This window comes from Macaca fascicularis, chromosome 6, assembly GCF_037993035.2.
Source record: "Macaca fascicularis isolate 582-1 chromosome 6, T2T-MFA8v1.1".
In the NCBI taxonomy this organism is placed as follows: Eukaryota; Metazoa; Chordata; class Mammalia; order Primates; family Cercopithecidae; genus Macaca; species Macaca fascicularis.
Genome location: NC_088380.1, coordinates 1,448,480 through 1,463,107, shown reverse-complemented (window position 1 = coordinate 1,463,107; position 14,628 = coordinate 1,448,480). Strand labels below are relative to the sequence as shown.

At 61.1% G+C, this 14,628-nt stretch overlaps 1 protein-coding gene across 9 annotated transcripts in view; it reads left to right on the top strand.

Annotated features, from left to right (window-relative positions):
• The window catches only part of SLC12A7 (solute carrier family 12 member 7), a 103,361-nt gene that overhangs the window by 42,930 nt on the left and 45,803 nt on the right, over positions 1-14,628 (top strand). The window contains exon 1 of one of the 9 annotated variants that reach the window (XM_045393496.2): positions 520-1,116. The exons of 7 other annotated variants lie outside the window; for them this stretch is intronic. In XM_045393496.2, the coding sequence (XP_045249431.2) occupies positions 1,098-1,116 (19 nt within the window). In that variant the 5' untranslated portion in view covers positions 520-1,097. Of the gene's footprint in view, positions 1-519; positions 1,117-6,316; positions 6,496-14,628 lie in introns of those variants that run through there. One more of the 9 variants, XM_073993094.1, reaches the window with a different exon arrangement.

Below are 14,628 nucleotides of genomic sequence, written 5' to 3'. Positions count from 1 at the left end.
GCCGCACCTGGCCGGACAAAGGCCGAGCGCCCCGAGCGCGGGTCTGGGCCCTGCATCCGGGAGGGGAGGTGGGCGGCGCGGTGGGGGCTGTGGCCGCGGCGGTGGGGCCGGGGTACAGGAGGAGCCCCTTCCCGCGCCCCCACCGCCTGATCTTCTCGGCCCCCCACGAGGGCCCCCACCCCACGTTAGTGGCAGGGCTGGCGGGCTAGGGGCTGTGCCCAGGCTCCGGGTACCATCGGCTCGGGTGGGACCGGGGGCGGAGGTGTGGACGCCGCTGCTGGTAGCTATGGAAACGGGGAGGGGCCGGACCGCGGCTCGGGAGGGAGCCCGGGCCCCTGGGTGGTCCCCGGTAGGACAGGGGTGGCGGTGGAGACCCGGGCGGTTCGGGAGCCGGGGCGTCCTGCGTCCCCCGCGCTCTCCCTTCCCCTGCGCCGCGGCCGTCCGGTCCCACTAGCCCGGGCCGGCCCGTCCTGCACCCGCCTGACCCTGGAGGAGCCGCCCACCCCCCAGCGGCGGAACAGGAAGGACTGCGCCCTGGCTGGGGAGTGGGCGGCCGCCGGGGCCTTGCTCAGGCCGCGTCCTCCCGGTTCCGGGAATCTGGAGGTTTCTAGCACTTTCACTTTCTCTGGGGGTTGGGGATGGGACTGGGGAGAGAATCCCCCAGCCCTGTTCCCTCCATCGTGGCTCCAAATCCCAGTTACTCCCGGGATCTCAGCCCCATCTAGAAAGCGGAGGCTGTTAGGCCCTTCCCTCCAGAGTCTCTGAGAAGGTGACGGGACTCAGTCCAGCCGCCACCCCGCGTGCTGGCCGTGCCCGCATGTGCCCGGGTCTCATGCAGTGGGTGGCAGCCTCCCTGTTCCCTGGCAGTGGAAGGAAGGAAGGTGAGGTCTATCCAGGGACAAGTCCGGCGGCAGACCCCAGATCCTTCCTAACCCACCATCCCTGGCAGGAAAGGCCAGACATCCCCTCCAGGCAGTTTAGGAACCCAGGGACACGAGTGGGGACCCACCGTGAAGGCACCCACCGAGGCGGGTGAAGAGTGGGCTCAGCTTCCTCTGCACGGAGGCCAGCCCAGATCTTGGAATTGGTCAGGCTGGATGCCAGGCTCAACACCAGGTGAAGTGCTAAGCAGGGTCCATGAGTCCAAGCCCCTTCTCTCCAGTCATCAGGGCTGAGTCAGGAAGCACCAAGGAGGGTGGGCTCTGACCTGGTCTTTCTGTGTGAGCTTTATAGCAACGCCCCCGAAACGCACTCAGAAGGAGTCTTCCCGCCTGGCCGGCCCTTTCTCAAGGCTGATCAGGTTCACTTTTGTCTCTAGACTGTAAGTGTCGTTTGCTTTTAAGCCAGAGGGAATTTTGTGCTTGTTCGTTTTCTTGTCTCTTCTACTCTCAAGGCTGTTGAGCGGTACCCTGGGCCTCTGTCTGCCCGGGAGGCAGTGGCCCTGCCGGCGCACTCAGGTCCTGCTACTCAGGTCCTGCTACAGGCGTGTCAAGAGGCTCCCTGGCCCTTCATGAAATCGGAAACAGGAGGGAACAGGCCAGGTGTGGGCTTCTGGACACACTTGAAGGTGGCCTGTGGTGTGAGCTGAACTTGGGAGATTTCTCCGAATTGGCAGAGAACTTGCACCTGGGGCTTTTGTGCTGGCCACGCTTCCTCTTCCACAGAAAGGGCCCGGTGCCCAGCCACTGCCAGGCTGTAACGGGCATGCAGCTGCCCTTCGGAATCCACTTGATCACATCCTGATCTTCAGCCCACAGAGGTGTGGCGAGGAGTCCCGTGATGGGCACAGAGCGTGGGGAAGGAGGCACAGGCTTTGCTTTTTGGTGGCGGTGGTGGTGGTCGGGGGCAGGGGTCCTGCAGCAGCCGGAGCCGCTCCCAAAGGCCTGCTGCATGGGGTCCATGCCACAAGGTCACAGACCAGGTCCAAACCTGTCCAGCCACGGGAGTTACCGGCACCCAAGCTCTTCCTGACTCCATTGCCGTTCCCTCGAATGGTCCATGGAGATACCATAGAGGTACTTCTGGGCTGGCGCCTGGGTGACGGTGAAGCAAGTTTGGGGGGCCTGGTGGGTTGCTCCTGGGCACTGCTAGGTGGACGTGGAGAGGGCGTCCTGAGCCACCCCAGCTTGAACAGGGGACTCGGCGTCCTGAGCCCGGGTTGGGGGTTCGGGGGGAGGAGGGGTAAATGCTGCTGCCCAGGCTGCCTGGCTCGACCCAGAACCCAGCAAGGCCGTGTCTGCCCAGCCTGGCTCCAGGAGCCTCCTGTCCCCGACCCCTGCAGCTTCCCTGCTGCCTCTGGCGGAGCCTCTGCGGGAGGCGTCCTGTTCCCAGGATGGGCACTGTGCCCTCAGCACTTCTTCGGACAGAGCTTTTATTCCTGGTTTTATTTTTATGTGAAATGCCTCGCCTTGAAGTGATGGGACATGTTAGCCCTCAGTTTCTCAGTGGGGTGATTTTTCGAGTAGGAGGTGGGAGGACACTGCTGGGGGCCGGCTGTGTCTTGAGTAGGAATTGGGGGGACACTGCTGGGGGCCGGCTACGTCTTCAGTAGGAGATGGGGGGACACTGCTGGGGGCCGGCTGCGTCTCCTCTGACTTCAGGGTGGGTTGGGTTTTATAACTGACTTGGGGGAGCCCACTCTTCCTCCGTGACTACATCAGGGTAGACTCGCTCCTTCCCAGGTTATACGGATGCGTCGAGGGGTGTCGGGACCCAGGAGACCGTGGGAGGGGTGGGGAGGGAGGGCTGTCCGGTGCCCTGGCCTGTCTGGAAGGTGCAGTGTGCAGAGCCTCCGGCGAGGCCCCGCAGGCCTGGACCACCCACTCTCTAGGAGGGATGTCCACATGTCCAGGGCTCCCTGGGCTGGGAGAGGGTGGGTCCTGCCTGGCACCCCCAAGTCTCCCACCCTCAGCTGGGGCTCTCCCGGGTTTGCCGGGAGCTTTTCCTGGCTCGGGCGCCATTTCCCTCTTTGGGTTCCGTTTCTGAGATTTTCCACTGTGGCTGAGCTCGTGTTGGTTGTCCAGGGGTGGTCTCGCCTCCCTCTGCCCCTGGCCGCTGACAGAGGCCCGGTCGCACAGTCAGCGGCCTGCCTGTCCCTCCTGCTCCAACTACCTCCCGTGTCTGTGTTGGGAGTGCCCTCCTGAAATCTTAAATCTTAGGATAACAAGAGCTGCCACTTCCTGTCCCTACTCAGAAGGCCGTCCTGGGCCATCCTTGCCTGTTGGGTGCTGGGTGCCATGCTCTGCACTGGCCTTGGGAACGGCGAGACGGTGCACGCCGGCTGCACTGATCTGGGGTCCCCTTTGGGGATGCAGGGACTTGGGGGATCATGCATTACATAGGGGGACCATGCACAGAGCATCCGTGTTCCGTTCTTCTGAGTAGGGACGGACAGCTCTTGTTGTCCCCAGATTTCAGGAGGGCGCTCCTGACACAGACACGGGAGGCAGTCGGAGCTGGAGGTGACAGGCAGGCCGTTGACCCTGTGGCTGTGCCTGGGAACCCCTGCAGCAGCTGGGCACCACCTTGTGGGTATGGATGGTCATGGATATGTGGTGGGCAGGCAGGGAGGCTACGAGACATGCATTTTGTGTATCAGCTTCCCTTTTTGAAACCAAAGGAAACAAAAGATACACAGGAAGGTGGTGGCTGCTGGGCATCTAGGCTGGGGCCTGTGCTTCCTCCTGCGCCTGGTATACTCCCAGGCTGTCTCCAGGCAAGAGGCCCTCCTTAGCAGGCGTGCGGTAAAGTGTGGTGCCTTCGATCAGCTGGCCGGGCACATGTGTGCAGTCACCTGTGTGCCTTGTGAGTGTGCAGGTGTATCCATGTGTGAGTCATGTGCTTGCACCATGTATATGTGCACATGCATGTACACACGTGTGCACACATGAGTGCACTGTGCTCTTGCACAGCTGTGTGCTGTGGGCATGCTCGCGTGTGCGCGCGTGTGCGCGTGCGCGCGTGTGTGCGTGTATGTGTGTGTGCGCGTACTGTGGCAGGTAGACAGGGACTGGGGCTTCCTTCGCAGCAGAGGGACACATGGCGTTGGGTGTCCCTCTGGATATCCGTTCCTTTCCCCTGGGCTAGGCCGGTCAGTGAGTGGCCAGCAGCTCCCCCTCTTGGTGTGGCCTTATGTTCAGGTCTGAACCTGCTCCAGGGCCTCTGATCATGTGAGGAGACCTTTGCCTCGTGGACTTGGTTTCCTGTCTTGCAAAGCTCCCCAGGCCTCTCGGAGTGGGCGAGGCCAGCGGATTCCACAGTGGTTTTCTGTCTCGTGTTGGACACCAGATCCCCTACTTAGAGTGGGTGACTTCTCAGTGCCTCTCCGGTGGTCTGGATGGCCGTTGGGAGGGCGGTGCCAAGAGGAGGGCCAGGTGCTCAGGCCTGGTGCAGGGGGCTGGTCGGGGCTGAAGCCCCAGGCTTGCTGGGGATCAGTGAATGTCGGAGACCTTGCCAGGCGGGCTGGAGTCAGGCAGAGGCACCTGCGGGACCCTGAGGGTGAGTTGGGGGCTGCCCTCCCTCATGCCTGGCAGGAGTGAAGTCACCTCTGTCAGGGCCTCTGCCCTTTGGACGTGGGGCCACGTCCTGCAGAGCTCCTTGGACCTGACCCAGGGATTCCGGGATGGCCCAGGCTCCTGCATGGGGGATGGGTGGCCTTTGTAAATCACAGAAAGCGACCTAGGTGGGCCTCAATCACTTGAGAGGTTTATTTGCCAAGGTTAAGGATGTGCGTAGCACAGAACCACGGGAAACTTCTGTGGTCCGGGCTTTTCTTCTCAAAGAAGGCTGGGAACTTGAATATTCAGAGGGTAAAGCGTGCGTATTAGGGGAAGAAAGAAAAAGAAGAGGGAGGGCAGATAAGAGGCAGGCAGCATTTGACCAGCGTTCACTGAACCCGTGTGTCACACGTGGGGGTAGAGGAAGAACCCCTCACGCCTCACACTCAGTGAATCTGCACATTTACCTACGACACAGTCACCACGGGGTGCGTGAAGTGCTCAGGTGTGCGTTTGCCTCTGGCGAGCAGAGCAACAACTCCTGGTTCTGTCCTTGGTCCCGCACCGTGAGGATGAGCTGTCGTTTCCACGGTCAGGGTGTGTTTTGTTGCAACTGCTTTAGCGTAAGGATCCTGTGGGCCCCAAAATGTGAGGGAGGCGTGTAGCTTCCTACACAGGAAGAAAACAGAAGGCAGGTTGCGTGACCCGTTTCCCAGCGTGACTCTTGCCTGGGACTTAGTGGGTTTGGTCCTGAGATCCTGTTTTCCTTCCATACCTTGGACCAGCGAGCCGTCCCAGGGCTGCCGTCCTCGGGCACTGCAGACAGACCCTGACGTGGCACCGCTGGGCACAGCACTGGGAGTGGAGGTCAGCTCAGGGGGACATCCCAGCCATGAAGGGCACAAGTGGAGCTGACACACCAGTGATCGATTGCCTCTGTGGGGCCGGCCGGCTGCCCGGAGGGCTCTCCTGTTACATCTCTGTTGGAATATGAATTTTCTTTTTTTTTTTTCTTTTTTGAGACAGAGTCTTGCTCTGTCACCCAGGCTGGAGTGCAGTGGCACAAGCTCAGCTCACTGCAATCTCTGCCTCCCAGGTTCAAGCAGTTCTCGTACCTCAGCCTTCCGAGTAGCTGGGACCACAGGCGTGCAGTAGCACGCCTGGCTAAGTTTTTTTTTTTTTTTTTTTTTTTTGAGACGGAGTCTCGCTCTGTTGCCCAGGCTGGAGTGCAGTGGCCGGATCTCAGCTCACTGCAAGCCCCGCCTCCTGGGTTCACGCCATTCTCCTGCCTCAGCCTCCCGAGTAGCTGGGAGTACAGGCGCCCGCCACCTCGCCCGGCTAATTTTTTTTGTATTTTAGTAGAGACGGGGTTTCACCGTGTTAGCCAGGATGGTCTCGATCTCCTGAACTCGTGATCCGCCCGTCTCGGCCTCCCAAAGTGCTGGGATTACAGGCTTGAGCCACCGCGCCCGGCCTAAGTTTTATATTTTAAGTGCAGATGAGGTTTTGCCATGTTGGCCAAGCTGGTCTTGAACTCCTGGCCTCTAGTAGTTTGCACACTTCGGCCTCCCAGAGCACTGGGATTACAGGAGTGAGCCACCATATCTGGCCGGAATATGAATTTTCTAAGCTGTGCCTTAGACCGAGGTCTGGAGGGCAAAGTTTGATGTTTGATGTTAAGTATTAACCACAGTTCCTGGCTGGGTGCTTTTGATTTCAACCAGCTCCATCAGCTGAGTGTTTCTGGGGGCGGCTCCCAGAGTCATTTTGTGATGGCCCCGTGGTGGGTGGGGCAGGAGTCCCTGGGTGCTGGGGAGTGTGAGACCCGCCGGGGCCTTGAGCGAGCGGCAGTCTGCTCCCTGTGGGGCCTGGTAACCCTGTGGAGCCTGGCGGAGCTGGGCATGGACGGCGTTCAGGAGTGGATCAGCTGGTCTTCAGGGCACTGGGCTGGGCTGGGGGCGTCTGGGGCCTGGTGAACAGATGACTGGGGGCCCTCCTGGTAACTGACACGGGGGGGGGGCGCTGGTCTTCTTTGGTCTTCCTTCTCAGAGGCTGGGGAAGTGCCGCCCAGGGACAAGGGCAGAGCACAAAGGGTTAATACCTTTCCTTTGTGAAGAGGAGGGAAACTCCCTTTTGGGGGCAGAGGCCTGTTCTGTGAAGATAAACCTCTGGCTTCGATGCAGCAGCCTGAACGATGAGCTGCCTGGCTGGCCATGCTGTCCAGGCCCTGCCTCTTCCCTTGTTCGTGGCCGCTGACGCCCCAAGGGTCCTGGAGCCTCTGGCCGGGAGTGCCGGGGAACAGGCCTACAGCAGGGTCCCCTTTGGCTGGTCGGTGACTGCAGGACCTCATCCCTGCGGGGAGGGGTGTGTGCTGCTGTTGCAGAGGTCTCAGGGTCTGAGGTGCTTGCGGCCCTGGGCTGTGACGCGGGCCCCCAGCCTGCCAGCCAGTGCCTGTTTCCGCTCTCTCCTTGGGCGGTTTCTTTTTGAGGAAACAGTTGTGGGGAGGAGAGTGCTGTGTCTGAATCACGTGTGAATCAAGGGTGGTTTGTTTCCTGCGTTCTGGGGTTTTCTCGGGCAGCACCCCACACGTACCTCCCTGGTGGGCCACTGAGAAAGGGAGGAGGTTGTGCCTGGAGATAGGGAGGCTGGTGGAGGCATCGCGATCTCAGAGGGGATTAGGCCAGCTTCTCCCTGCAGAAACTGCCCGTGAAGGCACCTCCCAGGCCTGGATCGGGATGGGTCAGGGTCTGACACGCAGACTCTCACTGCCTCTCTGGCTGGAGGGGCTGCCCTTCCTCTGGCCGGGACACTTGTGTGTCTGGTCTTCGCCCTTCCGTCTGCACCGCCTCCTTCGCTCTCGGAGTGGGGACACAGGCTGGTTGGACCAGCCCAGGAGGCTGCTCCCCAAGGGCCCAGCCCATCAGGATCTGTTTACTGACCATAGAGTCTGCATTCACTGTGTTGATAAGGTGTCGGAAAACTAATCTAGAGTGAAAAACAGACCAGAACTTGCCTCTGTGACTGGGGGCCTTGGCTGGGGAGGGAGCTCGGCTCTGTGGGGAGTGGTCCTGGGGTCTGGGATGAGAGTGAGGCCTGTGTTGACCCCTGGAGTCAGATTGCCATCCACTGTGCTGGTTCCAGTGGCTCTGGGAAGTTAGGGGGCTGGGGCCTGAGCTCAAGGCTGGCCATGGACAGCCGCACGCAGCATGCCCGTGTGCTTGGTTGGCGTGTCTGGCTGGTGTGTCTGCCATGGCCTGGAGCCGTCCTCATGGTGGGGTAGCCCCGCTGGCCCTTCCAGCATTCTTGTCCATTTAGACCCAGTGCACAGGGGATGTCCACCTTGTACGTGTGCATTCGCGAGGAGGATGTTAAAGTGATCCTTGAACATTTGCTCCGTGCCTCAGTTTCCCTTGCCAGGAGCCAGCCTGTCACGAGGGTGGCAGTGGCCATGACCTCTAGTCTCCTTGGCTCTGTCTGCAGACCTCTGGCGCCAGCGGGTCGGGCCTGGGCTTTCAGGGAGGCTCAGAGACGCCCTGGGCAGTCACTGGGGAGGGATTGAGTGGAGTGGAAATCAGAGGAGGGAAGCGCGCCAGGCCAGGCCCCTCCTGGGTCCCCTCCACGCCACCAAGGGTCCCGACCGCAGCCCAGATGGAGCCTGTAACAGGAGCTGCCCTGGGAGGGCCTGGCAGGTGCGCTGGGGCCCTGCCTCTCCCGCCTTCCTTCGTCTCTGCCCCTGCAGGCTGCCTGGGCCCCGAGCCTCTGGCACTAGGGGACCCCGTGGCCCCTCCATGGCTCAGACGTCACTCGGGCTGCTAAGGGAGGAGGCTGGACCAGGACCAGCAAAGAGCCACCTGACAGAGGGTTCGGGAAGTGAGTTCACCCGAGGCCGCCTTCCCACAAGCAGGCGTGTCCTTTAGATGGAAGGACTGTGGTCCCAGTGTGTGCCTGTGTCCTGGGCACCCCGCCCCATGGGTGGTGCAGTCTGGGGGCTGTAGCCCCTGGGACTTTCTGCAGATGTGTGTGCTGCAGATATGTGTATGTGTACACGTGTATGTGCGGGTGTTTGTGTGTGACTGTGACTGTGGTAAGGGTATGCACACGTGAGTACAGGTGCGTGTGCAGGTTTGCGAGGTGAGTGTTGTGTGTATGGATGAGTGGGGTACCGTGTGTGCGTTTGAGTACGGGTATGGAGAGTGTCTTACGTGTGAGCATGTTTGCGTGTGCACGTGGAAGTGCCTGTCTGTGCACGCGTACCCATGCAAGTCTGTGTGTGTGTGAGTATGTGTTTTGTGTGGCGGGTGTTCATGTGTGTCTGGCCGTAGCTTGCCAGGACCTTCCAGCCAGGCTTCCTTGCTCCCAGTGCCTCTTACGGTGAGCTGGGATCTCCTGGGCTCTCCTGGTTTACAGGATGCTGGCAGTGGTGTCTGCACAGACCGTTGGGAGGAGGGCCCTTCGGGAATGGGTGATGAAGGGCCTGTTTTTGCCTCAGAAGGCAGCACTGCTTTAGCCAGAAACTTGTGCTGGAAGCTTCAGCGCTTACCTGAAACCCCCGGGTCCCAGCCTGAACACTGGGCGGTTCTCATCCTGTGCCCCCGAGAGCCTCAGGTTCTGGATTTTAGGGGCAGAGGGAGGGCAAGGGTCAGGGGTCATCAGCTGGCGTTCGGGTCCTGGAACCCAAACACACTGTACTTTGGTGCCTGGTGCCATCACCAGGAGCCCGGCCTCCAGGCGGTGGGGGTGGGGGAGTGCTCCTGGGTCTGCGTCTTCACAGGGAGCCCAGCCTCCAGACAGTGGTGTGGGCGGGGGGTGTTCCTGGGTCCATTCAGTTGCGGGCTGTTCCCAGAGGCCATGTGGGCTGATACCACTGGGTCACCACGTGGACTGATGCCACTAGGTCACCACGTGGGACTCATTCTGCTGCAGGTGTCCCTGTGGCTCCAGGGGAGGGTGGCCCCCTGGACCCAGGGGACACACAGAGCCAGGCCTGAGCACCTCCCGGAGTGCAGGGAGCCGGGAAGCCTGGACCTGCTTGTCCCCTGCCCCGGGCCTGGCGCCTCTCTGTGTGCACAGGTCCTGTGCCGCCTGCCACTGCTCTGCAGGGCTGGGGAGCTGGACAGCCACCCACGCTGGAGGGCAGGAAGGGGCGGAGGCTGCCGGACCTGACTCCAGCTTCACAGCCCCTCCTGCCTGCCAGCTGCTTCCAGCTCTAAGAGGACGTTCCTGGAGCCCTTTTCGGAGAATGGCTGTAAAATCCCAAAACGCAGGAGGAATAGGGGGAGGGATGAGCCACTGAGAAAGGGAGGAGGTTGTGCCTGGAGATAGGGAGGCTGGTGGAGGCATCTCGATCTCAGAGGGGGTTAGACCAGCTTCTCCCTGCAGACACTACCCGTGAAGGCACCTCCCAGGCGTGGATCGGGATGGGTCAGGGTCTGACACGCAGACTCTCGCTGCCTCTCTGGCTGGAGGGGTTGCCCTTCCTCTGGCCGGGACACTTGTGTGTCTGGTCTTCACTCTTCCATCTGCAGCCGCCCCCTTCCCTCTTGGGGTGGGGACACAGCCTGGTTGGACAAGCCCAGGAGGCTGCTCCCCAAGAGCCCAGCCCATCAGGATCTGCTTACTGACCACAGAGTCTGCATTCACTGTGTTGATAAGGTGTCGGGAAAACTAATCTAGAGTGAAAAACAGACCAGAACTTGCCTCTGTGGCTGGGGGGCTTGGCAGGGAGGGAGCTGGGGAAGTGGTGGGAGGCTTTTGGTAGGTCCGGTGAGCAGGGACAGGCCTTTGTTAATGCTTAGCAGATAGATGTTTTCTTGCCCAGGTGGCCGCAGCCAGAGAAAACTCAGCAAAGTGGCTCCAGAGGGCCACAAGGCTGCTCAGTGTCGGGGGCTGGAGGCCGGGCAGGGGCGGTGGTGGCCACTGTGTGCTGTGACATGCGTCCATGGGGTGGATCTGTGTGTGGATAGCTAGCACTGGGGGCGCACAGGATGTCTGCCCACTTGCTTACCTGAGGTCGTTTTCATAATAAAATTAAGAGGTAGAAAAAACAAGATGAGAAAAAACTGACCTATGGCCAGCTCTCCAGGCCAGGGCTCGACCTCGCTGCCTTCATGGCTGAGGAGGAGAGTGGCATTGGTCAGCCTGGTGTGTCTGGTTCTCCACCACCGGCTGTCGGCATTTGCTGGCTATTGGGAGGGCTCCTCCAAGGTCTCAGGGGCCCACCAGAGGCCGTGGTTCTGGGGCCTGGACCCAGGCCGGGCCTGCTGGCCAGACGCTGTCAGTCCAGGGCCTGTCTGCTTGGGCAGGTCCTGTTGAGACCCTGGCCCCTGGGGATAGGTCAGCCTGGTGCATGGGGTTCATGAAGACACCAGACAAGCTGTGAGCAGAGCTGCTGCTGGAACTGCTTTAAACCTGGAGGGACGGGCGCCGGTGGCACTGGTCAAGGCCCTGTCCCAGCACAGGTAGGCAGGGCGGTTCACCCAGTGCCAGCTGCCTAGGGCCGCTTGGGGCAGGTGAGTGAGGAGGGGCCTCTGGGGAGAAGGCACTGAAACAGGCTGTTCCCAGGGACGAGGTGGGCCAAGGCCAGGGCTGTTCCCAGAGCTGGGAAGATGTTGGGATGGACGGAGCAGGAGAGCAATGCACACAGCTGTGGGGGAGTGGCCACGGGCGGTGGGGGGCTCAGCTCATTGAGGGCTCCTGGTGGGTGCTCACCACGCAGAACCACACCCCTCCAGGCTCATGTTTCACCTCCTGTTTCCCGGTGTCCTTTGGTGTCCTTTTCTGTCCCAGGACACGTCCAGCATCCAGCGTGACAGACACCGAGTTCCCAAACCTCCTTGGGCTCCTCTTGGCTGTGACGGTTTCTCGGACTTTCTTTTTTTGATGACTCTGGCAGTTTTGGGGAGTCCTGGTCCATTTCAGAGAACGCCCCTCAGTTGGGAGGTGTCTGGTGTTTTCTCTCGTGGTTAGCCTGTGGCTGGGTGTGTCCGGGAGGAAGACCCCAGAGGACAGGCGCCCTCCCTGTACACGGCGTCTGGGCACACGCGTCAGCCGGACTGGGCGCAGTCTCCCCAGGGCGCCGTCTCCCCCTCCGTTACCCATGAGTGCAGCTCACCTTCCTCTCCCACCCCAGCCAGGCTTCTGGACCCTCATTCAGGGTTTGGGGTCTCGTTTTGGTTCCCGCTCTTGGATCTGCAGATGAGCTTGCCTTTGGGGCCTGCCGTGCTGTGGATTTGGGGGCTGCTGTGAGACCATCCAGCCTTTGAAAGGCTGTGGAAAGATAGATGACAGCAAGCGGCTGCAGGAGGCCCAGGGTCCGGGCGGCCTGTACAGGGGCTTCTTTCCCCGTGACTCTGGCCGGGTCCTGTGGATTTTTAATTCTGACGGCGTGTCTGCAGAATGAAGCACCGTACAAGCCTCGACAGGCAGCACGGACAGTACCAGCCCCTGCCGTCCTGATGCTGCCCGAGGGCGAGGGACATTCGTGGATGATTCACGGGCTTCATGAGCTATTTGCAGACATCCGCCCGAGTCTCCTTCAAGGGGAAATTCCTGAGTGGCCGCCTCGCCTCGCTGTTCTCTTCCGAGGCGTGTGGGAGCCCAGCCGGCCTGGTGGGAGGAGAGGGTTGAAATGCCGTGGCTGCTACTTCTCGCCCTGGATGCTACTGGCTGAAGGAGCCTTCTTTTAAAGCCTTATTGATCACGTTTCTCAGTGATAACAGGAACCATCACACACGGTCAGGGTGCGAAGTGGAGCGGCCCAGGCCTGGGGGACCCTGGACTTCCTGCTCCACACTCCTGCCCCACACGCCCGCCGGAGGGACCGTGGTGTTAGCGAAGGGGCCGTTCCCATCGCTCCCGACTGGTCACATGGTTTTTTTTTTTTTTTTTTTTTGAGACCGAGTCTCGCTCTGTCGCTCAAGTGGGAGTGCAGTGGCGTGATCTCGGCTCACTGCAAGCTTCGCCTCCCGGGTTCCCGCCATTCTCCTGCCTCAGCCTCCCAAGTAGCTGGTACTACAGGCGCCCGCCACCTCGCCTGGATAATTTTTTGTATTTTTTAGTGGAGACGTGGTTTCACCATGTTGGCCAGGATGGTCTCGATCTCCTGACCTCGTGATCCCCCCGCCTCGGCCTCCCAAAGTGCTGGGATTACAGGCATGAGCCACCACGCCCGGGCTGGTCGCATGGTTTTAAGGTGTCCCGAGTTTTGCTGCACTTGGTTTTGGGGAGACCATGAGCTTGGCATGAACTGAGATTCCTGAGTCAGCCTTTCTAAACTGTCCTGGGCAGGCCACTGCTGTGATGTAAAATGTGAAAGGAGCAGGCCTTTACAGGGGTTTCTGTGAGGTGAGTTGAGTATTTCAGTCCTTAAATGTGGAGACAAATCAGAAATGGGTTTGTCTTCTGAGGAGGCGAGTTAGGTGGGGGTCGGTACCGTGGCTCATTATGTGTCCTGACCGGAACCGGGATCAATCCTCTGACCTGCCGAGATGCCTGCCTCCCCTGGGGGACGGACCGGGTCGGGGCTGGGTTGGTGTCTGTGCTGCTCCTGCCTGAGGCTGGGTTGGTGTCTGTGCCCCGCTCCTGCCTGAGGCTGGGTCGGTGTCTGTGCCGCTCCTGCCTGAGGCTGGGTCGGTGTCTGTGCCCCGCTTCTGCCTGAGGCTGGTTCGGTGTCTGTGCCCCGCTCCTGCCTGAGGCTGGGTTGGTGTCTGTGCCCCGCTCCTGCCTGAGGCTGGGTTGGTGTCTGTGCCCCGCTCCTGCCTGAGGGCACGCGGTGTCTGGGTGCTGTTTTTTGGCCCACAGGGTGGATTTGGCTGGGGACACTTGATCTGGGTTGTTGGGCCATCCCTTGCCCCCGCTTCACCCAGCCTGTCAGAGGCCACCTGTGCATGGCGCCTGGGCAGGGGCACCGCCGAGGCCTGCCCTGAGGGTTAGACACTGTGGGCCGCCCGGCAAGAACCCTGCCCGTCTCACCCTCCTGCACCGCACACCCAGTCTTTCCTGTGTGTCCGTTTGTCCTCTGAGGAGCTTTCCGGTCATCATGAATGTGCAGAATGACGAGGGAGGAGGTGCCATCCCAGGCGAGTGGCCCTATCCCCAAAACACAGGCGGGGCTCGGCCAGAGGAAAACTCGCTGCCCTTCACAGCAGCCAGGCCTGCCGATGTCCAAGTCCAGGCCAGGGGAGCGCAAGGGACACAGCTGGGTGTGCAGAGGATTAGAGAGGTGGCTGGGTGTGCAGAGGGTTAGATGAGGGGGCTGGGTGTGCAGAGGGTTAGAAGGGGGCTGGGCGTGCAGAGGGTTAGAGGCAGGGCTGGGTGTGCAGAGGGTTAGAGGCGGGGCTGGGCGTGCAGAGGGTTAGAGGTGGGGCTGGGTGTGCAGAGGGTTAGAAGGGGGCTGGGCGTGCAGAGGGTTAGAGGCGGGGCTGGGTGTGCAGAGGGTTAGAGGTGGGGCTGGGCGTGCAGAGGGTTAGAGGTGGGGCTGGTCGTGCAGAGGGTTAGAGGGGGGCTGGGTGTGCAGAGGGTTAGAGGTGGGGCTGGGTGTGCAGAGGGTTAGATGAGGGGCCTGGGTGTGCAGAGGGTTAGATGAGGGGCCTGGGTGTGCAGAGGGTTAGAGGTGGGCCTGGGCATGCAGAGGGTTAGAGGTGGGCCTGGGCGTGCAGAGGGTTAGATGAGGGGCCTGGGCATGCAGAGGGTTAGAGGTGGGCCTGGGCATGCAGAGGGTTAGAGGTGGGCCTGGGCGTGCAGAGGGTTAGATTGGGGGCTGGGCGTGCAGAGGGTTAGAGGTGGGGCTGGGTGTGCAGAGGGTTAGAGGTGGGGCTGGGCGTGCAGAGGGTAAGAGGGGGGCCTGGGAGTGCAGAGGGTTAGATGAGGGGCCTGGGCGTGCAGAGGGTTAGAGGGGGGCTGGGCGTGCAGAGGGTTAGATGAGGGGGCTGGGCGTTCAGAGGGTTAGAGGGGGCTGGGTGTGCAGAGGGTTAGAGGGGGCTGGGTGTGCAGAGGGTTAGAGGGGGCTGGGCATGCAGAGGGTTAGAGGGGGCATTGGATTTTTAACAGTCTCTTGGGTGGCGTTTGAGGCATGACGTCCCTGGGACGCACTCTTGGTTCGGGTCTGACCTGGCTGTTTTAACCAGGTGGAAAT